We start from the raw sequence: 27,673 nt of genomic DNA on the forward strand, positions 1-27,673 counted from the left end.
TTAATTAACCTGCAGGTAGGTTGGAAAAAATTCAGCATTAATTGGGGTGAATTAAGTCTTACCATGCCAGTACTATTAGGGTTAAATACAGCTGAAATACTGTACAAAAAAACCCTCCAAACCCCTTTTAAAAATAAGAGGTAATCCAAGCAAGCTGTTACTTCAGGTGAGTAGGAGGTAGTTTCATTGCTTGGTGCAGAGGTGGTGAGGGGCATGTTGGTGCAGCAGATGGCCTGATTTAGCCTGCTGGCTAGCCCATGGGGCCAAAACTGCGGGCACCACTGCCTTTTTAACAGCCTAACATAATTGCAGCTGTTCATGCTGAGAAAAAAAGAGGAGTACTTATGCAGGAGAAAATGGGTAAGATGACAGTCCATCATTCCTTTCCTTGTCTGTAATTTTATGAAGAAAGTTATCTTATCTTAAATGTAGTTGACCACAGAAGATAAGAAAATAAACTAGGCTCTTTGGTCAGAAAAACAGCATGTCAGTAAGTGAAGCAACTGCCATCTTCTCTACTGCTCAGCAGTTCAGTCCAGGAGCTATTTGACTTGTACATGTCAATTTTGGAGGGAATAAAATGTGGCTCTGAAGCACCAGTGAAGCATAGCAGGAGTTCCTTTAACATTCACTATGCCACATATATGTGAGTCAGAAAACATTTATGCAAGCTTCTTTTCAGGTATATTTCACCTTAAGTATTATCATATACAGCTGTAGTGTCAATGTTAGCAGCCCCCACAGGTTAGTGGAGGGTTGTTTGCTTTAGCCAGAAAAGCTGTGAGAATCCCTCTTCAATTAACATAACTGCAACCACATGAGAAGTTTTGCTACTTGAAAACCTTAGTAGCATAAATATAAATAACCTATTTTCTGGCAACTTTCACATATATAGCTTTCTCTTACCTCCTGTAGGAAAAGTATCTTATTGCAAAGGCAAACAGCCTCTCTCATAAGTTTGGAGATGCTTGAAGAATTTCTAGGTATGCTACCTACTGTTGAAAAAGAGTCCAGCCCTGGACTTACCTACATCCTTGTATTTCAGTAGTGTATACTATTCTTATTAGTATAATGCAGTATTTACTCTATACTGGTGCCTCACATCATTCTTCCCCTACCCCATTCTTTGACCTACTTCACTTATCCTTTTTTTCATTGCTCTGCAGATGCTTCTTTACTGTCATATATATCTACCCATAAAAAGATTTAACCAAGATGTTGCTATTTTAGCTCTGCCCCACAAGCCCCAGTTAGTGCTTGGGGTGGCGTCAAACAACTCTGCAGTAGGAATATTGAGAGGAGAGTTAGTTATGCACTCTTGTGCTCTCACCTCACCTCAGTTTTTTCACACCATTTTTCTTTTTTAGTCAAGCCACTTATTGTGGCTCTGCATTTGTTGTTGTTACATCAACAAACTTTGCAAACTAGAATTGTATTAGAAATCCACTAAAAAGAAAAGAAGAGTGTACAGCTGTGCAAAAGCATCCTAAAACAAGAATCCTGCAAGGGAGGAACAGGAATAAGACCTTGGGAATTGGTTCTGCCAAGTTTTCCCAGAGGTAAGCCGATTAGAGATCGGTATACAAAGATTGTGGTTACAGAGTTCTGTGTTTTGTCATACATAATGGCTTAATGATGCAAAGCAACCATAAAAAGTTTTTTTCTGTATGCTATTCAGGGTTGTATTTAACATAAAAAGAAAATATGCACATAAATAACTTTTATTCCATCTAGTACATATGATGAATTTTTATTACAGTTCAGGCCAACAAAAATGAGAAGCAGACAGTTGGTGTGCAGATAGTTTTGACACAGTGTCCCAACCCCCTCAAGGCCCCAGTTCTGTACAACATGAAAGACACTGATATTCTGTTAGTTAATCAAGCTTTATCCATGTGCTGTCACATTGGCACAAGGATTGTATGGTAATTAGATCCCAGGTGAGCTGTACAAATACAAGCATCATCACATGGGAAACCATTTTAACCTGCTATATTACATTTTTGTGCATCACTGATAGTACTAGTTTTCATGGCTAACATATTTAGTTTCTGTAACAGCAGCATGGGAAGTCAAACACGGGTTAAAAAAAAAATTTAAAAAAAAATTTTTTTTTTTCTAGTAGTGGGGGATAGGAGGGGAAGAGGGAAGCAGAGTATTCCAAAGGAATCCTAGAAGAAGTTCTAGAACAGAGGTGCTCAGCCCCTGGCCTACAAGTCAGATCCAACCCACAGGTACACAGGGAGTCCTGTAATCTGTGGCACTGCACCAAAGAAACTATTTGAGTTTCCTATCCTCAGCAGAACATACCACTGAAGTGAACAAAAGAGCCCAAAACGTTATTTTCAGGAAATGTTTTTTCAACTACCAGACTTATGGGGGGGGGGGGGACTTAAGTATTCAAATCCCTTTAAAACAAATAAAGCAACACAAATACAAAAAAAAGAGAGTTTTCCCATGCACTGTTTAAGAGCTTGTAGGAGCCTGCAATGTTTCCGAATACCACTTTGCTAACCATGTGGGCATCCTTCCAACTCTAGCCGAAGTCAACATACAACCACAAGCATCCATTATCAGCAAAAATTGGCATCATTATCTTGGTTCATACTAGACTTTTCAGTGTTTTATCTAGCCTCTCTAGTTATGTCTCACTTTCGTTTTTCATGGCCAGGATTTGTTTGCAGTGAGATGTCCCTGAAGTGGCTTAAAAATGCTAGTTATTTTGCTGGTTAGAGTATGTTACATACCTAATATTTGGTTAATGCATGACCAAAATTACCCATCTTGTGACATTCTGAATGTTAGCTTTAGCCCAGAATTTAAGGGCTGCAAATACTCAATTACTGGAAAAAAAAAAAAAGTGTTACATATAAAATCCTCAAGTGACTTGTGCAGAACCCTCCCTTTCCCACAAAGTGCTAGCACTGAATATCACAGTTTAGGTTACATATAAATCATTCATAGACTGAAGAAGTGGATACTATAACAGCTTTCTTCACCCCTGAAACAATCCACTTGTGGTTTTAACTTTTAGGAGAACACTGGGAGTAGAGCAGATTAAATGCATTTGCAAAACAAAACATGCACAATCTGTTCATAGGAAGAACAAATCCCTTTCCAACCCAGCTAGCTAACTCCTCTATTACAGAGAAACTAGAGCATTCTGGCTGTAAACTACTTGGATTTGGATCATTTCCTACTATGTGTTTTAAAGCCTGATCACTAAGCTGGTTTATTACAGCAGAACTAGAGCAAGCAGATTGTTCCCAGAACGAGGGAGAAAAGGAGAGAAGTAGTACATGAAATATTTGCTGTTCTTTCAGGAAATACTGCTACAAACTAAAGATTTAAAAATGTTAGTCACTTATTGTAAATTTGCTATTACTTATTGTTTAGATTAGGTGGGAAGATGCACTTACATATTTCAGTAGGATGACTTTACACAGGCTTTAAAAAGAACAAGTCTGTCAGACTTCAGAAGATATATTTCTTCCATTATATTGATTCAGAGATTTAAAAAGCTGCCCCAGAGCCACTGCAGGGGAACAAACCTTTATATAAACCCCAACTGAGATTTTTGATATAGAACTGGATTACATTAGACACATATCTATACAAGTACAAGATATCTGCTCTACAATGTATTCAGACTAAAGTCTCTTGTGAGCTCAGATATTTCTATTCATTTTGAAGTTTTGTCCAAAGCTTTATGGTTACTTCAAATAAAGTTGTGTACTTAAACAAGTATGCATTAAAGCCCTCAACCTAAATGTAGTAGCCATTGGCTATAACTTCTTAAAATCTGGTAGTTCAAAAACTTAGCCCCCCAAAGCCTTTCATAAATTGCTTGAAAGTTAAACCAACCACCTGTAAAGCTATGGATTAGCCTGCTAAATTAAGAAGTACCAGACAAAGAATCAAGCCCTTATTTTAGTGAGGGTACACAACTCCGAGGTAATTCAAAGGAACATAAAGCATATGAAGTGCCCTGTCCAACCTTTCCACAAGTGTTAACTCATGTTACACCACCATTTTCCCCAAACTGAATAGAACAGTTTGTGCAGGGGAAAGGATGAGGACTACATTAAAAAGCAAAAGGGGGGGTGGGGAGGACAAAACACACCACAAAACAAAACCAAAAAACCAAAAGCTGTGAAAGCAAGCCCTGTACAGGCTGAATTAAAATTAGATTAAAACAGGATCAATTCTTCCCTATTAAGAGTGAGCTAGGTTGGCAACATTGCTGGAGAAGAAGAAGTCAAAGCCAAGTCTGAATACAAGGCCAAGAAGAGGGAAACCCTAATGAAGCAGCTTCTTTCTCACTCCTCACAGCCCTTTTTATTCTGAGATACAGGAAGTTTCACAGATCCATGAAAATGGTGGCTTTCAGCTGGAGAAAGATATTGGACAATGGCAGCAGGCTTTAGCTATCAATGAGTTTCTTGGCTCTGACATTGGCATGCTCAATGCGATCTTTGTTGGTATCCGCCTGAAATGTAAAAAGCGTGTTTAACAACAACAGGTGACTGGAAGACTTTATGCCAAGCAAAATTAACATAATAAAATTCAAAGTCTACCCCCCATAGGTTGGTCCACAGAACTGCACTGCACTACTATTTGGATTCACAGAAGGGAAATGGGAAGCCTTTGCTGTTGACTCAGTAGCGGCTTGTAGTTTTGCAAAAGGGCAGAAAGATTGTATTAGTTTTCTTCCATCACTCTAGCCATCCTCTTGAGGCTTTAGAGGAGCTGGGAGAAGTTATTTAGGGAAATCTGACAAGGATTTTCCTCTAAGCTTACTTCAGTGACTAGTGAGGCAAGTGGCTTTTCACAATGCTTTGTTTCTCTGATAGCAGCCAAGGTAGGATAAGGTTTAGGAAATAACTTTGCAAGAACTTCACCGTTTAAAAAGACACTGGACTGTATAAACCAATTAAACCCACAAGCCAGAAGTAGCTGTCAGATAAAAAGGGTTTAATCTAACCTAACCACCTGGATTTAAAAACAAAACAAAACTCCCCAAAAAACAAGCTACACCACACACACAAGCTATCAAGTGTCATGTCAGTGAGGCCTACATGGAACCCATGAAATTCTACAGCCCAGAAGATACTTAAACATCCAAATTAGGATTTAAAAAAGTGTTAGGTCTCCAAAAAGTTGTTCTAGCCTCACTGTCCAGCCATTGGTTCTTGTTCTGACCAAAGAAACACATTTTTAGTTTTATAAATAATCTTTCCCCAGACAGATACCAAATAGGTCATTGCCATAAGACGACAGCTCCTTCATGTCTCACTGCAGGACAAACCCTTCCTGTTCCTATTTTCTTTATGTTTATAGCTATTTTAAAACACTTTGTGAACTAGACATGTTTTTGACCACCAGTCAGCACTGCATACTGGCAATACTGCCAAAACTTGTACTACATGTATAAAGCAGGGAACATGGAAAGAGTTATATCTACTGTCAGCCACATCATGCAACACCAGTCAACCTGGCTCATTTTAATTCTTCCCTGGGCACAAAACATGTAATTGGTGCAATCACCTTTGTATTTCCTCCTTCTTGTACTACTAAGACCACTTGGTTGTGGTTAAGGACTTTTAGCTTCCCTTATTGCTCAACTAGCAATCAAGCTGCAGGCAATTATCATCAGCTTCCCTTTTCAGTTGTCATATATACAAATATGTAATATTATTACTTTTGTTTCCCTTTTTAGCTGGCATGGATTTTAAAGGGTGAAATCCATCACTTCTTGGTGACCTCTGAGCTGGAGTGGAAGGAGAAAGGGGTGGTGCAACTTTAAAGCACCAATTAAGAGCTCAACATCTTCCTATTTTTGGAACACTAAGCTTGCATTATCCTAGCTTGCACCCATAAAACCTACTAAGTGTTTAAAATTCATCTTAATAAGAACATGAGAATTGCCATTTACTGGGTTGGACCATGGGTACATCTTGCTAGTCTCCTGTGTCCCAGTGGTAAAGATCAGATGCCAAAAAGGGAGAGTGAACCGGGCATGAGAAGGGCCCCCCACCCCTTTTTTCCCCGCCCCACTTGCAGCCTCCAGCATTTAGGGTCTAGGAAGTTCCAGTTCTGAGGTTGTGCCCTTCACTCCCATGCTCAACAGCAACTTATACTCCTTTCCTCCAAGAATCTGTTCAATCCTTTTGAAACTGGCTACACTGCCAGCTTCCACAATGTCTGGTGGCAAGGAGATCCACATTTGAATTGCATGCTGCATGAAGAAAAGGACTTCCTTTTGTTGGTTTTAAATGCATTACCTACTAGTTTCTTCTTATGACCCCTCGTTCTCATCTTGGTAGAAATAGTAAATAAGAAGTCCCCATTTACTTTCTCTTTGCCATTTAGAGAAAATGATGTTAAAACAACAATACATTCAGAAGAGTAATATTTTGTGTTAGAGAACTATGGGCAAGTTTTGTGCATTGCAAAGGAATTGTATGAGGAGTCTCATGCTGCTGCAAGAAAAAAACCCTACTGCAGCAAGTTTCCTCCCAACTTGGTGTGGATGAACAGCTCTCTAAGCATCCAGTTCTACAGTATGATTGATGTTCGACTCTTGGAAGTACTTCACTTTGATTCAGTTAGAACACTGATTCCCAACGCTGACAGCACAGTTTGGAAGTGCATTGTTACAAGTTATAGAATATGTTCAGAGATTGGTAGTAAGTGTTTAGTGCGCTACCATCAAGATGCTTGCAGTGGTAAAATGCATCATAAAGCACAAAGGTAATTCCATTTACTTAAACAGTTCCTTATTATTTATCTTCCCAACTAGTTCAAAAGGTGAAGGTGGCAGGGACAGGACTCCTTGGCTCTTACCTTCTCATTTATCCGGTCTATCTGCTTGTTTTGTGCATCAATCTCATTGCCCATATCCAAAGCCATGTGTTTTAGATTCCCTAGGATAGTTCCCACCTGAGTCAGATTTTCTTCCATCTCATCCTCTCTGGCATCATTTGTTATCCTGTTGATTATCAGGAGAGAAACTGTGTTCAGGAATCAAGGAATTGCTTCCCCACCTGAAATTTTATTTTGGGATTGCCCACTAAAAATACACAGGTCATTACAACCTTTATTTCTAAGTCAAGGGGTCTGCAATTATCTATTACCGTATAATCAAGTTTTCAACCTCATTCTTAAATTTCATGTTGCTAAAGTGGACACACAAAAAGTTTTAATAAAAGACTTCTCAAAATTCAAAAGGACAATCCTCAGACTAAGCACTACAACAGTAGCTATGCATTTAGAAAAATTAGAGCTCTGTGCTTTTGATCCTTTCCATCCAGAAACACGAGAATGGTAAATGGTATTCTCTTTATTTCAAATGCTATGAAAAATGAAACTATATGCAAGTCATCAAGCAAAAGCAACCCCTTTCTGATCAGCACTAGAATAGGGGTCAGCAGCCCCTGGCACACATGCAGAAGCATGGCAGGCAAGGCCATTTTGTTCAGTATGCCACAGCTAGCTCAGGCTCTGGGCAGCTGCCACCAGCCACAGAGCCCAGGCTACTTGCAGCATGTAGCAGAGAGGCTTCAAGTCCTACTGCAAGCAGCTTGGGCTCCATGGCTGGGACCTAGGCTGTTTGGCCTGGAGGCTGCAGACAGCTGCACTAAGCTCTGGCACACCAACCAGGCTCCATGGTGGCAGCACAGCTGCATGCACACAATTATAGAGCCTGGCTGGAGCTCCAGAGCCTGATGCAGTTGTTTCCAGCCTCCCACAGCTGGCCTGGTCTCTGGGCACCTGTAGCAGGTGGCAGGCAGGCTGCAAACAGTTGCAGCAAGGTCTGGAGCCCTTGGATCACTCCAGGGCAGCGGCAGGTGCATGCAGGTCTTGTGGCACATGTCAGGGATGAGCTGGGGCAGCGCAACACTGGCCCTTCACCCACTATCTGCCCAGAGGCATGCGTGCACCCACTGCCAGCAACAAGGATTGGGCCCCTCGTGGCTCCCCTGCCATCTGCCTCCAGCATGTCAAGTCAAGGCATGTGTGGAGGCTGGAGTGTTTGGCACTCTGGCCAAAAATGTTGCTGACCCCCGCACTAGAAAGTTACATATCTAGTCACTACTTGAATTCATGTGGGCATGTAGAGATAAACATACCGTGTAACATATCCCCCGCTTGCTCCTCCAACTGTCTGTGGTTGATTCTGATTCACAGGTCTTGGTTGCCTGGCTACCACATTATCTGTTGCATTCTCTGAACTTTCACCCCAGGTTGTTTTGTATGCCTTGCTAGATTCAAAGTTCTTTGTCCTTACAAGAAAATAAATGAGGTGTTTAGTACAGGAAGTGTTGGCTGCATCCTCCTTGATTTTGGATTTTAAGCTTCATTACAGAACAACAAGGAAGTTTTTTTGCCTCCATGCCTGCCATCTGACACCTTCAGGGAAGGAATTCTACCTGATCAACACAAAGAGCTACTCAACACAGCTCAAAGACACTCTCATGGACACAGAGGGACAGCCTTCCATCTTCAGCTCCCTTTGTGCAAAAATGAAGTTTACTTCCTACCTATGGGGACTTTTTAACTATATACACTTTTCCCAGAAGCCTGACAAAGGATCTTTGATCCCAAAAAGCTTGCAGAAAAGGACAATTTTCTTGCCATTTTCCAGTTGGTCTAATAAAAAGGTATCATTTTGGAACCAAGAGTTCTAGTTTTTTTTTGTATGTCCTCCTTGTTTAGGTACAAAAGTCAGAGGATTATTAACTTGTTATAGAACTGGTTCCCCTAAGTCACTTCTGCCCTTCTGTCAACATAGAAAGCAGTGAGAGCAATAAAAAGGGTTAGTGAAAGCACTACACCTTATCCCAATATAACAATTATAAAAATCAGTGCAATCAAAAGACCAGAAGCGACAACTGTGATCATCTAGACAAGAGGTCAGGCTAATACAGGTTGTAAGACTTCTGTTAGTACAGACTGAAATGCTTATTCTTTGAGTATAATTGACATAAGAGCATTTTAAACTACATCCACACTGTGTTGCACTGGAATAAAGGAAAGATTTGGAGGTGGGCAAGAGAAAGCAGACCTCTAATCTAAAGAAGAGCTATTCTGAAATCAGGCCTTAAATCAATCGGGGGGGGGGGGAACGACACGAATGACAGACAAAACAAAAACAAAAAACCAACCAACCAAAAAAACCCTCTCCCTCAGATTTTAACTACTGTTTGCTGTAATAATGTTAGGACTGCAGATGAGCAAAGCAGCAAAAAACTAATTTTGCGTTGGCTATGACCCTGAACAAGGTCAGAATGATCAAAAAAATCTCTTTTCAAGAAGCAAACTTGGAGTTCTTCAGTTGGACCAGATTTGGATTCCCATTTCACAATTTCTCCCATCATAAAACTTAAATGACTTGCAGAAACAAGGAGATGCCCATGTCAGACAGGATGGACTTAAGTAATTTACTACTCCTGAATCAGAGTAAATTATGGTGTTCAGAAATAGTCTAACTGTATAAAAAAACAAAAAACACAAAAAACAAGCCCTTAATAGAACCAAGTATCTTAAATAAGAAAAAACAAACACACTAACTGTAACTACCTCCAAACTGAGACGCAGTCCTACTACAAATCTGATCCCTTTTTGTACTCCGATTCACTGTAAGTCACGTCCACCAATTCCTATTCATACAAGCAGAAACTCATTTCTGCACGGGGGTGCACATATATGCGTGCATGTGTGTGTATTAGATAAAGGGATAATTAACATTTTAGTTCTTCAGTGGGATGTCATAGGTTCAGAAGGGTAGAGTCTCTCTCAGATCATGCAAGAGTCCAGGAACCATTTTCCTTGATTTGTGGGGCTGACTGAAAAAAGTAGCTTCTTCTCAAAACTTACTGTGGTTGTTGAAGGAGCTTGAGAGGGAGCAAGTCTGCAGTTAACAAATAACAACCTTTAAAAAAAAAGCTACTATAGTTACCGAAGAAAGCCAATATGCTCAAGATCTGCAATGACATAATAAAGCTCTGGCATTTACAGCCCAGGTTCAGGCAGCTGGATCAGGGTCAAACAGGCTGCTATGACTAACCCATTCCCTAGCATATATATTCTTGTCTATAAAACAAACATCAATATTACAACACAAAAGCAGACACAAGACTTCTTGCATGCATACAGCATGCACATGCAAGTGTACATCCAATTTAGAACATCACCTTAGACAGCTGGTTAAGAGTACAGGGTGCCCTTGTCTTAAAATCCACTTTCACCAGTTAATCGAATCCAGCTTCTGGTACTTAGTCTTCATTTTTAGAAAGCAAGTGAGGGTGTTAGGAGAGAATGAGAAGAGAGACAGTAAAGACCAAACAAGCAAACAGTGGTTAGTGACACAGATTTTTCAGAGTACAGCCAAGGTCCCATGTGGAAAGGGAACAAAAAAAGTTATATTTATAAAAGCAGTCTTAATTCAAGTGAGGGAAGGAGAAAGAGAGAAGTTATTTCCAGTGATGCATATCTGGTGTAAAAATATATCACTCAGTGGAATTTGGGATGAAAAGCCTGTACCAAGTGGATTTGAAGAGCTGATAGCTTTTTATCTTCCTGTATTTAATCCATTTCTCACCACACATACCAAAAGCTAAGGCACTTCATTAAGTCAGTCATCTTACAGAATTAATATACTTGGAACTGCTACAAAAATGCCTTAAACACAGTATGAGATAGTATTTAACAGAGGATGTCAGTGAAAAGATGCCAGCTCATTGCCTATGACTGCAGTGAGCAACGTGTGAGAAACCTAGAAATCTGCCAAGAAGGAAGATATCCAAGTGAAATCATATTTTGAGACAACAACTTTGACCTAAACTACAGGCCAGAGCTATTAATTTCAGATTTACATAATAAAGTGAACCTTCAGAACTAGAAATAGTTTTCTATCTTAATCTAGAATGGTCACAACAGCCTGTGCTCATTCAGATCGTAATGCTATCTTGAGGTATTTTAACTTAGAGTTAATCCACCTGATTCACAATTCAGAAACTTTCATGTCAGGCTTCTTTTGGTTTCTATCATGAGAATGAAGATTGTATACACAAGTTCATTGGAAGAATATGCATGATAATTTTTCTTTCCCCTACCACTACTTTCTTTGTACAGTTTCAACTCAATTACACATTTTTAAATACCAATTAACCTACCTAGAGTCAGCAATGCTCTGCTCTTCACCTCACGTTTTGCTGTAGAATGTTTAAGCAAATGACAGAAGTGCCATTTAGCCAATTTCAGAAAAAGCCTTTTATTACCTGACACTTTCTAATAGGTTGGTAGCAACACTGATGAACAAATGAAGTGCTAAAAATTAAACTGATAAACCAAAGCCTATTCCTCTTTTCCTTTCTTCATTCCCACTGCAGTGTATAACATGGAATTTCGATTACATGCTAGACTTTTTTTGCATCCCCACTTAGGAGGACGGGGAGGGGGTCTTCAGTGCCTGCAGTGGAGAAATATTTTGGAGAGGGAATGGTTTTTAGATGACTCCTTCCAATGCAAAGTTACTAGCAACAGGGAGGGAAAATAAAAAAAGAATTTTATATGGTCTTGGGTCTTAAATGTTTCTAGTGCTTTAATGCTTACAGCAGATTAGCTTCCGTTCTGCAAGATGGTATACAAATATGTTAATACTCACCATATCCAAAAAGTCAAGATAACAAATGGTTACTACAGGCATGTTTTAGCTACTACTATGCTAAGAGTACTTTTTCAGCAAGCTACTCATAAGTATCAGATGCCTCTAGGTAATTTTAACTACTAGTGCTGACTTTCCCCAGTAGGATATTTTTTGTAGGATCCTAGAACTTGCACCCAAATATGAACCAACTGACCTTTTACAAGGACAGATACAAAGACCACAACACTTATTGAGTTCTGTCAAAGTCTTCTCAGCTTCTCTCATGTCCTTGTTTATCTGGTCCATGCCTTCTTCTATACGATTTAGCTTTTCTAAAAGAAAGTAGACAAAGTTTGAGGAGATTAGACACTGGAGAAATCTAACTGCAAGATATATTTGCACACACTGAGACTCCCCCCCGCCAAAATGCACTTCTCTGAAACGTTAAGTGCTAGTGGCATATGTCACAACAGATGCTGCTTGCAGGTTTCTAGAACTCCTTGCTTAAAGGTCTTCCCCCCTCATGGCATAGTATTTTTGTCATTGTGTTTACTTTAAGAGTTGCATGAAATTCCTGTTCTCAGGAAGGATACATCACACCACCATTATTTGACTGGACAACCTGCTGTTGTCCCTGGCTAACTTTAAACCAAAAAGCAAAAATACAGGAATATCTTACTTGCCTTTCTATATCAATTAGAATTAAGGAAGCCAAAAGCTGATAAATGTGGACACCATACAAATATTAGTACCAATTTTTGCAAGCCATGCAAGACTCCATATCCACAATTCCACTTTGTATCCAAGAACTCACCTCCTTGTTCATCCAGCATGGTGACAGTCCTGACTCCCACATCCTGGGACTGTAAAGAGAATCTATTTTAAAATACAAAGTAAAAACACTCTAGTGCCGGTGAAAAACAATGCAATCCATGTTTGAACTACAGCAGAACACTGTATTATAGAAGCTTATACTGAAGAATTACATCACCTCCATGAGAGACGCATACTTGACAAATAATCACCTATAAAATCTGTGCATTTTTGCAGTGACAATGCTGTAATTTTGGTGGAAATGACATTGCTATTACCAGCCCTCTTCAAATATTTGTGCAGCGTTTTAGAAGTCTTGAGTTGAAAGCAGTGATGCACTGATAAATAATTTTTTGGGCGATACCAATGGCTGGTTATTAACCAGACATAATGATCAATTCCAATCTGATAGCCGATATGCAGTCCAGCAGCTTGGAGAGAAGCATCCAACTGGTAAGCCTGTAGGCGAGGAACAGCATGGTGGGGGCAGATCAAGGCTTTGATGGTGTTGGAGGAAGTGGGCAGGGCAGGGAAGGAAGGGGCACTCCTGCCATTGTGTGCACTCCCACAGGCAGCACGGGGGAGCACATGCCCCATGGATTTGTGCACAGGGCGAAGGTGGGCTACCCACTGTGGACTTGGAAGGAGCTGGTACAGCCCCTGGCCCCTAGTGGGGGTGGGGGCTGGGAGGGGGGCTATGGTGAATTCTGGGGTGGATGTAGCCCACCCCATAACCCCTCCTCCTGGCACTGCCCTGGCCCAGCCCGCCCGGAACCACAAAGAAGTTGGTGTAGTCCCAAGCCCACAGTCAGTCCTCACTCTGTGCACAAAATCTGAGCTCCGCCCCCCCATGCCTCCTTTGGCAGGTGTATACAGCAGCAGGGAGCCACCCCCCTTCTTTCCATCCCCAGATGAGCCACCACAACTATCCTGCGCCCTGCCCTGCCTGTGCAGCCCCAGCCCCAGCCCCACTCCCTCCCTTACCATGGGGAACTTGATCTGCCCTCCCTCACCTCTTCTCTTAAACGCACTGATTCACTCTTTTAAAAAGTGTGAAGCATGGATACACTGTGTTTAGAAAGTTGGTTTTAGCCTATTCTACCCCCATAACCTTCACTTTCCACCACTGCTTAATGTTTGAGGCCTTCACCAAAACCGGAAAAAGAAAAAATTAATTTTGCTGCAAGAGAACTGCCCAATCTAAGTTCAAGTCTCTAGACCCTGCATCAGCTGCTTGAAGGATCAGTCATCTTCTTTTCAGTTTTAGAGCCAGATAACTCAAGAACAGTCCTGGCACTGGAGAAATCAGTGTCTGAAGGGATCAGTGTCTAGAAGTGGGCATTAAGGCCACATAATTATAAGTAACCATAGCTTAGCATGAGCTTATTAGGCTAAAACATACTATGACAGGGAAGATTTGGGTTTCTGATGATTGCTTAAAAAGGCATTTTTTAAAGGAACTTTGAACTACAAGTGCAGAAGCAGCCTGGTATCAGTACCAGATTCTAGTACTCAACATCTTACACTAAACATAAGTCAGAGAAAGGCTGGCACCAGTTTTCTCCTTTCCTGTGAAGTCTGGCAGCAAGAGGCTGCCAACATAGGTCCCCATTTTGTATCGTCTCCTCAACCTCAACTCAGGTCCTCATAGTGAAGAGTCATCTTTAAAGCTCCTCTCAACCATAAGGGCAAGAAAAAGCTTCAAGTCTTTATTGTTTTAGGTCTCCCCATCATCTCAAAATGGAAAGAAAAACGTACTATGAATCCAAAATTATGCACCCAAGATACCCATTTTTTTAGTCTGCTTTGAACAAGTGACTGAATATTCTGTCATTGTCACCCTGCCTAGTCAGTTCTATGCCTGTCAGTAGAAAGGGAAAAAAAGTTTTTTTTAATATTAAAAAACAAAACAAAACCCAGACAACCCAGAAGTATGGGAAAAGCTATACCTAAAACTAACTACTTAACTGTTCTTGCAATCTACACTTTCCTCTTAAAAAAAAAAAAAATCTGTCCACAAAGCAGCAAACTACTTCAGTCCAGTTAGAAACAAAAGGAATGGTAATGCATCAACTACAATGATCATTCACACAAGATCCACCCAGCCAAAACAGGGAACTGCCTATACCTTACAAGCCACAATATTCTAGAGAGCAAACCACTTTGCAGAACAGGAAGTCTGCTATTGAGGAAGTTAATCTCTTCAGCCTGTTAGTCATACAAGAAACCTAAGCTGAGAAGCAGATGGTATATAGAGCCTTCTCTTCTCCATATCCAAGTTTTTACATATCTACTAATGAAGTCTCTCTCAAACTACTGTTACTTTGCATGGATTCGATGAGGAGGAAGAAACAAGCTCATAAGCTTCAAATGTTTCATGTGGCCCATGAGCTTGTTTTTACATAAAATTACCCAAATGATGCTTTAAGCTTTTGGGCACAAACATTTTCTCCGAATACACCATTAATCCAAGGAAAACCTCATTTTTCTAGAGTAATTTGAGAATTTTCTTACCTCAACAGCCAAGCCAAGAATCCTTCTTGTGCTTTCCAAAGACTAGAAAGAAAGAAAATTTCATTTGGTCAAGCTCATGTTGTAAGACGATTAACAAATTATTCAAACATTAAAACAGTTCACTACAACATAAGAGTCAAGTACACCACCTTTCAATAACTTTGCTAATGTGAGAAGCAACTTTAAGAAAACCTGTCAGGATTATAACGATTTCAAATTCTTTTCCATGAGTCAAGCTCATTTCTTAGTACTTGCTAAGGTCAGAGACAGCATTGATTACTGTCACATTCTGCAATAATAGAGCTGCACTTTGGGGCAAGTCGATGAAGATTACACTACAGCTAAACCAAGATTTTCAAAAAACAAATGCTTTCAAAGTCCAGGCTTTTATCTTTAGGAACCAGCTTAATTTACCAGCGTGAGTGCTGAGCCATTTCTCACCTTTGTGGCAGCTGTTGGGGACTTTGCTCTTTTATTTCTTTAAAGTCAGGCAGACTCCTACAGGCAATTTAGAAGCCTAGCTTCAGGCACCTGTTTAAGAAATATTTTGGTCATAGCAGCTAGAATTTCCAAACCAGGTAAGATGCGAGTTTAGGATATTTGATTTTGCCCTGTCCACTCTTTTCGAAACTCCTCTTACCGATCTAGAGATTACAAATCATTACTAAAAAAGGAGTCTTAGTAAGTCATTTACCTCATCAGTGACCTGGTTGGCCCTCATCTGAATTTCCTCCGGAGACATTTCTGCCATGGTGATGAGATGTTATGTTATAGCCAGCTGATCAAGAATTAAGAAGAGCTGTTTTCTCTCTGTAAGAATAGAAACAAAACATTTACCTATAAGAAAGCAAATGTATGCAAATGATATGGATTCATCACAACAGGCTGCTTCCACAGACTTTTCAGCTGAAGACAAGACTGAAAAGTACCTCTTTGACCTCCATGTTTGCAGTACATGTGAAAGACTAAAAGTTTCCTTACTTCCTTTTGCACAGTACAGCATTTGTTTACACTAGGAGGGACTGAACAGAAGGTATATTTATGTGCTCCAACACTGGAAAAAGAGAGAGTGACAAGCCAGGAAACAGGGCTGCCATTCACCCCCATTATGGTCCTCTTTGCTACAACTAGCCAGTATTGAATTGTAATATTGTTAGTTTTCCACTGCCACTGGAATTCAGCTCTACAAGGAAGGAATGCATTAAAAACTGGATGTTTTCTTAAGTAGTTACCCTACATGATAACCAGCTCCCCCAACTAATGCTGAACAACAGGTTGTGCAAGTTGTTTCCTCTAGGGTCAACTAAATTTAATTGTTACAGGTTCTTATCTACAAACTAAGCCACCAAGATAACATCAAGTCTTTAAAAGCTTTGCCTATAAAGGCTGTCTGCAGTCTCCATCAGTTTAATCCAAGATATGCTATACTTGGAGAACACTCCATCTGCAGTGGTTCTAGTAGTATCCTTAAAAACAAACCCAAAAAACAACCAACAAACTGCCAAACCGACCCATCCTTCTTTTGAAAGAGCCAAGTAGTATAAACTGCTTTGTTCCTTCTCTGAAATGTTTTTCAGATTGAAAAAGTTTCAACAATGGTAAAAACAAGAAGGGTAACATCACAGTATTTTTCTGTTGCAACACTTTAGCTAAAGGAAGAGAATTACAGAAGAACAACCTTAACTCCAAGTTAGGGTCCCAATTAAACCAACTTTTTATTCTTACTTGGGGGTACTGACTTTTGTGATAACCAGATTTCATTTGGATTCCACTACAAGGCAAAGGCCAACTAACTGCTGCCAAGTCTTCCCAGTTTGTTGCTTGAGACCTTAATTTACTGTATTTGGTTTGTACAAACAAATGGTTTGCTTTATATGTATAAAATATGTAACTGCCAAATGATAGGCTTTCAAACCACTGGACATATTTTTTGGAACAGATTCTGATACCTCTTTCCCCACAGAAGGATGACAACCCTTAAATCAAAAAACACTATTTTCTCCCCTAGGTAAATGGAAAGGTACTCAGCATGCTACCAAACATCATTTCTACCACCCAAAGTAGTCTTTTATTATGAGAAAGTAATGGAACGGGTGAAAGAGCAGGCACAACCTTTGCAATTCTAGCTAAACAGGCATGCATAATATAAAAAGCCGCTTAATGAGGAAAGCTCAGAGTAATCCGAGGTTGACTTGGATCAAATAAGCTTTGGCATAAGGCAGCGACTTCATCTTAATGTTCTTTGTACCTTGGCATTTCCATGTGGGGTTGGACAGTTTCGACTACTGTGGTTTTAAAACTATTGGCTTACACCAATTTAAACCATCATGGTTTTAACTGAATTTTGAACAAATGTCTTTCAAAGGTTTGCTAAAAGGCTGGTCTACTTTGGAACACATACATTATTAAAGGTTATATAAATTATGTTTTTTAATGTGTATCCATGTCTACGTAGAATTTTTTTTTTTTAAATTCCCAAATGACAATACAAAAGTTCTGTATAAGTATTAGGTATGACTTAAAGAAAATCATATTCTACATGTACTAAGAAAGTCAAATACAATGTTTAGTGAAAAAGTGATAGCTACAGATTTATTTAAACATAACATGGTTTGGGTTTTTTTTTTTTTTAAAAGAAAGTCCCGCTTGCAATATTCTTAAATAAATGTAACCTACGAAAAGTAAAACAGAAAAAGTTTCACTGCATTTTACACCTTATTCTTCAAAACTCCGATTTAGAAGTTGGCTCTTTCACCTACTTTGGCATTAAATATTTTATAGTGTGTTAAAATTTGTTTATTTTCTGAATCCCCAACCTGGCCCTTAGAATTTTCCAGTTCTAGTTTCATCCAAGATAAAATTTTTCTACTCAAAACAGATGTTGTAGCACTTTCACAGATGAGTCAAATATAAAGACTTCTGTTCTAAATACTTCTTTTTTTTTTTTGAAAAAGACCACCACATTGTTAGTTTTATATTCATCCTCATAATCCAACAAAAATAAAATTAGAGTAAGCACTTTCGTATACCTAAAACAGCACTATCAGGGGCAAGTTACAATCAATCAATTTCTTACAACATCTGCTGTAAAGCAGCATTGTTTTGCACTGAACACCCCCCCCAGTGTATTGAGGATAAAGTAAGGCTAGCAAGGTGCTAGGGTCAGGCAAAAATCACTGAATATAGGATTTGATCAGCTTCACATATGGCAATGATTCTCAGCTAGGGTGCCCTGAGATCCTCTCAAGAATGCCCCAGGGTACCACAGTATTGTGAGGTGTGAAAACATGATTCATATGATAAACCAGAGATTTCATATAGGAATCCATAGCATTAAGAACACTGATCTGTTGTGTGGTCTTTGGAGTTCCCAGCCTCAAGTCTAATGAGACCAAGAACTACTGGTAGATATTTGTTATATACACAAGTAGTCACAAACTACATCTCTAGTTGTGGCATGCTTTCAACTCACTCGAGATTAAGCAATTGCTCTTGGTTTTAGTTGCCAACACAGGTGGTTTGCCTCTTTGTACAGCTGTCTTGCTGATACTTTTGACAATGTTGTTCTGAAAGTTGAACTTAAGTTTTTCCATGTAAAACTGGTCTAAAAAAAAAAAAAAAATTTAAAGGCATGCCACTTGGCTGTCCCCATCTTGTTTTCCCTGGCAGTTTGGATGCTTTACAGTTGTCAAGGTGGACAGAAGACAAGGTAAATTTACATTTCAAACCAAGGATTGATAACCTTTTGCTACCCAGGGTCATTGCTTGCAATCCTGGGGGTGCCTCCCCTGCTTCATGAGAGAATTAACTGAATATGGCAGGCAATAAGATCTTGGAGATTCCTCCTTGGCAGCATGCTCCAGCCAAGGTGTCAAATTCCCTGAGCTGCTGAGGGCATGATCCAGCCCACAGGCCATACATAGGTGTTACAGACCAATTAAAATCAGAGATGCATAAGCTCTTGTAAACAGCATTTGACTAGGCTGTTGCAGAGAGACTGCAGGAAGTACAGCCTGGTGTTTTTGTAAGTATTCCTCAAGTTGTACAACTTTACTAACAGTAGATTTCAGAATTAGATACACTATTTTCCTAACAGTTCATGAAGTGAGGCAACAACAGCCTGAAGAGTCACGATCTTTTGTTTCTTGGCTCTTGTAGAACTCTTTACACTTTGCCTCCTCCCCACATGGTCACAGAGAAAAACTCTTCTCAAAGTGCACTTTAAAATTTTCTTCTTCATTAGCTTCTAGAGCAAGGCATTTTTAGGTGTTATGATTTCTCCCAGTCTCCCTGGTGACTGGGTTGGGAAATCTATCCTACTGATATACAGAAGGACTATATCAGGATCATTAGGAATAACTGACCAGCCACCATGAATCACTCTTTTTTGTTCCTGCTGTGCTCCATGTTCAACTTCACTCACCTTTAAAACAGATTGTGGGCTAGCCTCTTTCTAGAAGGGGGCTCATACTCAAGCCTTAAAAAAGGAAATTTAACTAAAAAAAAAAAAGAGTCTGGGGGAATTAATACCAATCTTGAATGGCACATTACATGTGTAAAATGTAGGCCTAGCTCATCTTTCCATCTCTTCACTTTAAGTTTAACCATATGCTTTGCAATTTTCAGTTGAGAAAGTCCTACTGGATCTGAAGGAATACTTGGCATGTGATGCCCATTATGGTAATGAAAAGAAACAATCTTCGTATCTGTGATAAGATATGATTCCTTACTTCTGATTCTGAAATAATTTGCATTTGTCATTCAGAATCAAAGAAGTCTTCATCCTGGTTACTCCTACCCTTGCATGTTTCCCTATGACATCTCATTCAAATGGCTTCCCATTGCCCCTCACTTTGTTTGTGTCCCAAAAATTCTCTCTTTGCTGTTCAAAGAACTGACAGATTAGGTCTCTCTCTTTTTTCTGAACTGTAGATATGCAAATGTAACATTATCTGCTATGAACTTCTGTCATACTTTAAAGCCCTGCTAAGTGCCCATGACAACGTATTTTGTTCAGGAATGTGTCAGTGGAAAGAAGAGAGGGAAACTGTAGGGTAAAACTATTTATAGAATATTGAAAATTACAAATTTAACCCAAAGTGGTGCGAGTAATTAAATATTCAGCTTACTTTTTCCTTGAATACAAGCACCAAACAAGTTTCTTCTTCAGAAGCTTCAGCTACACTAACAGCATGAGTTCTGATGGCTGTTTTTATATTATACAAAGCATGAAAATTCAACTTGCAGTTTGAGACCTTCGTGGAATAGTTAAGAATTTTAGAGACTATTTTTTTTGTAACATTTTAAACTTTAATTAATTCTGTAACATTTTCTTACTGAAAGTCAGTTTAGCTGGTTTAAAACAGTTTTAAGCTTTGTCAAAGTAAAGAGGTATTTTTTTTTTTTTTTTTTTTTTTGGAGGTCCCCCCCCACACCCCGGACAGCACTGAGCCAATGCCCCTTTAATTGTTATGTAATGGATTGCTGACATTTCTTAAATTTAAGTTGTGTCAACTCTTAATCAAAACTCAATTGCAAGATCTGGTCTGCCCATCAACCAAATTAATCCCTGGCCCTAAAGAGACAGCCTTCCATTTGCAATGCTAAAACTTCTTTTAAAACAAAAAACTCAAAACAAAACCTAGTTATTCCCTCCTTCCTGTGAGGAGGGAGGTTCTGATTTAGCCTGCCGATACCCGATGGGAAAAAAAAAAAAATTTGAGAGCAGTATTTAGTACTAGACAATGGTTTCAAAGTAACAGCTGTTAGGCAAACTTCATTTCCTGCTTTGGCCATAGCTATTTTGTGAGCAAAGTGGTTTCTCAACACAGCTCAGCTTCTTCAGCCTCTGCCTACTTATTGAGTAACTCAGAATTACAGTAATAGCCCACAGTTCCCATAGTTTCTCCACAAACATATCTATTCCAAAACAACTGGAAACTAATGTAGCAAACTTGACACCAAGGAAATCCAATCTTTAAGAGAAAGAAGGTGGACGTACCTATACAGCAGTGAGACCCAGCAAGGACATTCCCCTCTCAGCGCTCATAATATATTTTCAAGTTGGAAATATGCTTGGTAGATACTCCAGCGAGTTGAGTGGTTATATACTTAAGAACAGCTACTAGGGATAACCCAAGGTGGCTTCACCACATTTCTGCATTTGGAGCAGGGCAGGCTACTACTGTGGTACAGACCCAGAGCACACTGAAAACACTATGCATCTTCTCCAAAGTAAGCATTAACAAGGGAATCATCCATTCCACCTTTACTCAAGTACTCGCCAAGGTTCTTTTGAACCTGAAGTGTACATACCTTACACTGAATGACACATCTAGCAACTATCCACAAGAGATCATTACAAAGATCATTACAAAAAGTAAAGTGTTTTCAGAAAGAGTGGGGAGGGAGAAGGAAAAGAACAGGTAGGTTGGACATCCTGTGAAGCTACATGGCCCACATCACCCACCTCTGCAGGCAAAGGGAAGATCCAGCTGACAGGCTGTTTGTTTGATACCCCTGCCATATACTGATGCCTTCACCTTGCAACTCCAATGAACAAATAGTCCTACAAAGTACACTATTTCCAATTAGAGATATGGTAGTAATTTAGTTTCAACCCATAAGTTACAAAACACCTCAGATTTGTTTTCAACATAGAAAAAAATCATTTGATAAGTGATCCAATCTAGGTTTTAGCAGGCAAAGCATAGATGATGTCTTTACTGAACTAAGTATAAGATGGCAAAATTTGGCTTTTATAGTTTTAAGCTATTTAATGTTGGCTCTCAGTGTTAACAGCTTTCATTTGAAGGTCAGTTGCTCTTTTAATATCTACTGAAACCCAGAAGATATGTACATGGGGAAGTAAGTTTCTCATATCTGACAAAGTAAGGAACCCCACTGGGATAGGAGTATGAAAAGGTGGCTAGTAGGTAGCAAAATGGACTTTGCACTTATGATGTTAGGCTCCTGGACTGGAAAAAGTCACACAACTAATTGTTCAATTATTAAATGTTATTTAAATGCCTACATCTCAGAAGAAATTTCTATACCAGTATATACTGCTTGGTTAACCAACCAGCCACCTACTTTTGCAATGCTGATGCACAACATCCATTTTCAGCAACTTCTGTGTTACAGTTCAAGCCCTCTCAAAAGTGGAAGGAGTCCCTGTTCCCCTGAGCACTCCCAGGAGTGACAAGAAATAACGGTCACAAGCTAGCAGAGGGTAGATTCAGGTTGGATATCAGGAGGCGCTACTTCACTGTCAGGGCAGCTAAGGTCTGGAACCCACTTCCAAGACAAGTGGTGCTGGCTTCTACCCTGGGGGTCTTTAAGAGGAGGCTGGATGTACACCTTGCCTGGGTCATTTGACCCCAGTACTCTTTCCTGCCACGGAAGGGGGACGGACTTGATGATCTGCTCAGGTCCCTTCCGACCCTACCAACTATTCCAGTATAGTCAATTTTTTTTATATCAGTGCCAAGCCAATTTCAGACTGATGTACTGTTGCACCTCTAGTCATAAGCATTTATTTTGCACAAAAAGTTTGAAGACTTTACAAAGAACAAGTCCACAATGGACTTTAGTAAGTGGCAACAACTGCTGAAGGAGAAAATTCTTGTCTTAGTTTAAGAACAGAATATGAACAAAAATTGAAATATGCTTTTAACCTGTTCAATATTTTCAATACAAGTTTCCCCTCACGTTTTCCAGGAGCACATGTACAGCATAATGGCATGTTCCAGGAGACAAAGTAATGGGAAATACTTACTGGCAGCTTGAGATGCAGCATGCAAGGGGCGGAACAAAGAGCCCGTGTGGCTCGTCAGCCAGCTTTTTATTCAGTTATGGCCGGCCGAGGAAGTCAGTGTCAGACACTGGCCGGAGGAGATAAAAAATGGCAGCCAATGCTGTGGATAGGGGCGGACAGCATAGGCGAGAAGCTGCAGCCGCTGTCAGCAGCAAAAGGGACTCTCCCCATGGGACGCTGACAGCACAAGACAGAGTATCCCGACAGGAGCCTGCACTGGACAACGAGGGAGTGGCAGGCACACCGGCCGGAGGCATAGCTGACCACAGGTGGGAGTGTCGGGACAATGGGGCGCAGAGGAAGCCGCACCAGGGGAGAAGACCTCAGGAGAGCCCTGAGAGGGTTTACAGTCAGGGCGGGCATTGCCAAGAGTCCCAGATGGAGTGATGGGCAGATGAGAGTAATACTGGAGGTGATGGGGCAGGAGTGGACCAAAACCCCAGTGAGAGTCCTAGGAAGGATAGCAAGAGGGCAGGGAGAGGCTTGTTATTCAGTATTTTTGGTGCTGTGTTTATTTAGTTACCCCCAGACAAAGGGGCATAGGGGAAGGGGGTATGTACCCTGTGGAAGCGAGGCTGAAGAGAAGCCTCGAAAGGTTTACCTTTTTCTTGTGCATTTTCCCCTGAAGAAAGCGGTGTAGGCAAGGAGGGCTGACAGCTAGGCTCCTACGGGTGAACATGGCTACAGGCCGCGAGCACCTAGAGGCAAAGGTGGAAGGCGCTACCCCGCAGAGGGGACAAGGCCAATGGATGGGTGATGTACCGAAGGAGGTGTGAGGCCTGGGTGTAGGGGTGGTGGAGTCCTGTGAATGACCACCGGGCAAACCATGGGCCCAACCCCACCTACTGAAGGAACAACAAGTCATGGCAGGTGAGAATGGGGTTGGCAACCCGAGGGGAAGACATTGACTTGGGCGACGACACGAGTCCGTAAGTTGCTCGACGTCTAACACCAGAGCAAAGACTGCCCGAGAGCAGCTATTCAGAGCCCAGCAGTCACACAGTGCATAACTCAAATTTGCATAAAGGGAACCCACTTTACAACATAACAAATAGGGATACTTTTCCAAGACCTTGACTGTATTGACTCCCAGACCCATGTCTACCACTTTTATAAAACAATTTTGGTACTCACAACAGCAGACAGTACACTCAAGCACAGGGCACTATCAAAATGGGGATGGCAACTACAGAGACATGTTGCAGGAGACTATATTTTGGTGCATGTCACTCCCACAATGCAGAGCACAAAGTAGCTGACTGCAGGCATCCACCACACCAATCGCATAAGAGTGAATTTACCTTGCATACATATAGTGACTTATTGGTTTTAAAAAGGGTCATTGCATAAGAGTAAATCACACATACAGAACCAGCATAAAGCAAGAGGAAACCTGTACTTCTGTCTTCAAAGGCAGCAAAATGTCCATTTGCTACAAAGTTAGAGAAAACAAGTTACTATGCAACTGAATAAGACTTTGTTCAAGGTTAAGCTGTCTATGTCAAGTAAAAACTAAAGTTCAGTCAGAAGTTACATAAGAGTGTGTATGGTTTGGTATATACATGCACCTTTAGCTCTTTCACAGCACGACGGCTCATCTCTTACCAGGTTTCCTACTCAATCACTTTTCCACAGATGAGAAAATAAATATGAAACCTGAAAAACCTAGTGGGTATAACTTCCCCTCACTCCTTAGATAGGGAAAATTATTTACAAAAAAGTTCCAGCAGCAGTTTTAGTAAGCCCTTCTGCTTCATTCCTGAAAAAAAGTAAGTCTAAACAGTCAAGCAAAATTAATAAGAATTCATTAATTTTTATTATAGTTTATTATCTGTTTTCTGCAGCTTTATTGTAAACTGCTTACAGCCTTGTTTGAGGAATGGTATATAAAATCAAATGTATAGCAACTTCCATCCACATAGCCTCCTAAATCAATTCTCCTGTGCCAAAATGACATCTTATATGACCTCCATCTCTCAGGGTCTGAAAGAACCTGAGTAAAACAGCCTCCAAGATATCGATGATATACTGTACTAACCCAAACATTTTAGCAGTTATATTTCACTGAAGTAGCAAGACAGCAGTAATTAAATTTCTTTAAGCAGCATTCCATATTTAGAATGGTATATTAGATTCTGAGCTTAATAAGACTTTTTTATTCTGTCCCTAGAACTCTTCATTTTAGGTGTATGCTTCAGCATGAGAATTCCAGTTTCCAGGCAGGCAAATTCTGAAGCCTCACATTTAAGCCAACTCTCAAATCTCTGGTTCTGAAAGAATCTGAACCAGAACTAAGCTGATTTTCCCATGAGTTTTAAAGCCAAATCTAGCTGGCAATTTTTGGGCATCTTTTCCTAAAGGGAGTGTATAACACTACATTTAACTTACCCATAAGCCTTTATTCTATGAACAGCTGTACTAGCTTGGCTACAAAAGCATGACTATGCAGACAAAGAAAAAAAAGTTAGGAATATTTTAGTGTCATTTCACTCAGTGTGGACAGCTAAGAGGCTACTTTATTTCATTTGCTGGTTTTTACATGCTAGCACAGCAATGTTTAAAGGAATTCAGTGAAAATTAAAGTTGTGAGAACATTTCTAGATATTAGATGCAAGTACTCCTTTTGGGGTTCTCAAAACTTAAAGATCAAAAGCCACCGGAAAAGTTATTTCCTTTAGTTCTCTAGATTTTTTTTGGCCACATCTAAAATTGCCACTGTATGTAACATTAGGGAGTGTATAGGTTGTATGCCAAGCCCTGGAATAATAATCAGTAATGCAGCTTGTTCAAAATCTTTCAAAAAGATTTACACTGATCTCATGGATGTAACTGATCAAGTTCAGAAGTGTAACAAGGGAGTTGCTCTTCAAATATTGATCAAAACCAAAAAGCTATTTTTAAAAAGGTAAATCCAGCGTGACAAAAATATTTAACATGACCAATACCAATAGCAGCTTATGGATACAAGTCTTCTACAGAACAAACTTTGGTGTCAGCTTGTGATGGAGATTTCTTCCAGTCCATGCTCAGGTATCAGAACATCCATCCTTGCAGCATTTCAGAGTCCCCCAGATGGGCATTTCCCTGCTAAACTCCCACCTTCAGCAACTGACAATGACATTTTGCTTAGCCAGATGTCAATTATTCATTATGCAATTGGAGGTAGTACTTCGTTATATTTCCTGCTTGTTTTCAGTCCCTGGGCACACAATTTTTAGTCAATACAAAAAAAGCTAACCTCCTGTAACTTCCACAACTGTAGTTTTCCCAGTTCACTTAGTCCCTGATCTATCTTTCTGGGGATTTGCTATTTTAGAATTAGACTCAGAAAATTCTCAGTTGATTTTCCAAAACTGCATTTGACAAATCTCACTTGAGCTGCTATCTTAAATAACTCTGACCACTTACAAGTACTGAAAGACATTGAAATAGGGAGTTTACTACATATAGTTCTCCTAGGCTAGTCTTGCTTCACTATAAGCATTTGAGGTGTATAACTAAGGGACTTCCACATTATGGGTAGCTGTGTTCACAACTGCACAAGATCTGCTCAATGCTAGGGTTTTAAGACACACTTTCTCCAACTCCTTACTCCCTGGTACTTGAAAGCTAGTTAGAGGAGCAAACTCAGACTGCACTGTCCAAAACACAAAGCAGCTTATTCTACATATTGAAATTCTGCTAATTTTCTAATCCACAGATCCTTGCAAATGCATATTCTAAATCAGGTTAAAAAAAGCCTATTAAGAGCAATTGTGTGCAACTGCAGTCACACATTTCAAGTCGCATCCGACTGCCCTTGCACCTTAGGTTGCAACAGTTATGCATTTCCATTCCCTCTGACAAGCCTTACAGATTCAAGCAAGACAGTTATCACATTAGTTCCCTAGCCACATCCCTCCTCAAAGCCAAGCATCTGATAAGAAGCCTCTTACCAACTTTCCCCTTCATCTGCTCTGCCAGTCCTCAACCAGAAATGCAGCTATCACAGGCTCTCTCTCCCCCACTGATATCACCAAAAGTAGAGAACAAGCTATATTTTTTTATACTTGTTCCACAATAACAGCACAACGACATAACAAGAATATTTCCTAGCAAGGAAAAGGGAACCTGTTATCTAGATGCAAGCCAATATGATGGGAAAGGAAGATTTATTTTTTTTTGTCCAAGAAATACAACAGCTGTTAGAGGGTGGAACAAGACAACGAAGTCAGCCGCTTAATGCTGGAACCATAAGGTTTAGTAACTTTGCTGTGCATGACAGAACTATTTCCAAAAGTATAAATTGATTTGCCTAGACCAAGTATTCTCAACCAGTGCACCAAACAGTATTAGGACAGTTAGGCAGACATACGCCTGTATACGATTCACAGGATGTACCCAGAGATTTCAAATAGGAATCCATAGGATCAAAAAACCACCCCCAACAAACAAATCTCACCTTTTTCAGTTTTTCCCAAGTTCTTTGCTCTACTATTTTTCTGTAGTCCCAAAATGAGTGAAAGCTAGCTGCCTGAGGAACAGTGTTTGTGCCTGAAAGCTTGCAAAGAACTTTTTTCCAACTACTTAGTTGGTCTAAAAAAATGATATCACATCTACCTAAAGAACCTTGCCTGCTTATATCCTTAGACAAACATGACTACAACCAGTAACCCCGAAAGCTAGCTGGCATTTTCCAAGAGGTGCCTTTGGCATAATGAGGTGAAGGACCACTGGCCTAGTCTCCCTCAGCTGGGAAATCTTACAGAATAATCTAGCAAGGAGACACTCCATGCTCAAGGGCTGGCTATGGGATTTTCACCTCTGGTTATAGATTTCAAATGCAAAGCCAGGTTACTAGTAATTAGTGAGTTCTGAGCTTCCAGTGGCAGTTCAGCAGT

At 40.1% G+C, this 27,673-nt stretch overlaps 1 protein-coding gene across 2 annotated transcripts in view; it reads right to left on the minus strand.

Annotated features, from left to right (window-relative positions):
• Nucleotides 1-1,643: 1,643 nt before the first annotated feature.
• Nucleotides 1,644-27,673, minus strand: part of SNAP23 (synaptosome associated protein 23) — a 30,940-nt gene continuing 4,910 nt past the window's right edge. For both annotated transcript variants that reach the window (XM_019551316.1, XM_019551315.1), the window contains exons 2-8: nt 15,672-15,787; nt 14,978-15,019; nt 12,465-12,513; nt 11,865-11,982; nt 8,133-8,285; nt 6,847-6,991; nt 1,644-4,489 (exon numbers count right to left, since the gene is read on the minus strand). In XM_019551316.1, coding sequence (XP_019406861.1) covers nt 4,424-4,489; nt 6,847-6,991; nt 8,133-8,285; nt 11,865-11,982; nt 12,465-12,513; nt 14,978-15,019; nt 15,672-15,728 — 630 coding nt within the window. In that variant the 5' untranslated portion in view covers nt 15,729-15,787 and the 3' untranslated portion in view covers nt 1,644-4,423. The remainder of the gene's footprint in view (nt 4,490-6,846; nt 6,992-8,132; nt 8,286-11,864; nt 11,983-12,464; nt 12,514-14,977; nt 15,020-15,671; nt 15,788-27,673) is intronic.

This window comes from Crocodylus porosus, unplaced genomic scaffold, assembly GCF_001723895.1.
Source record: "Crocodylus porosus isolate Cpor-Errol unplaced genomic scaffold, CroPor_comp1, whole genome shotgun sequence".
Taxonomy (NCBI): domain Eukaryota; kingdom Metazoa; phylum Chordata; order Crocodylia; family Crocodylidae; genus Crocodylus; species Crocodylus porosus.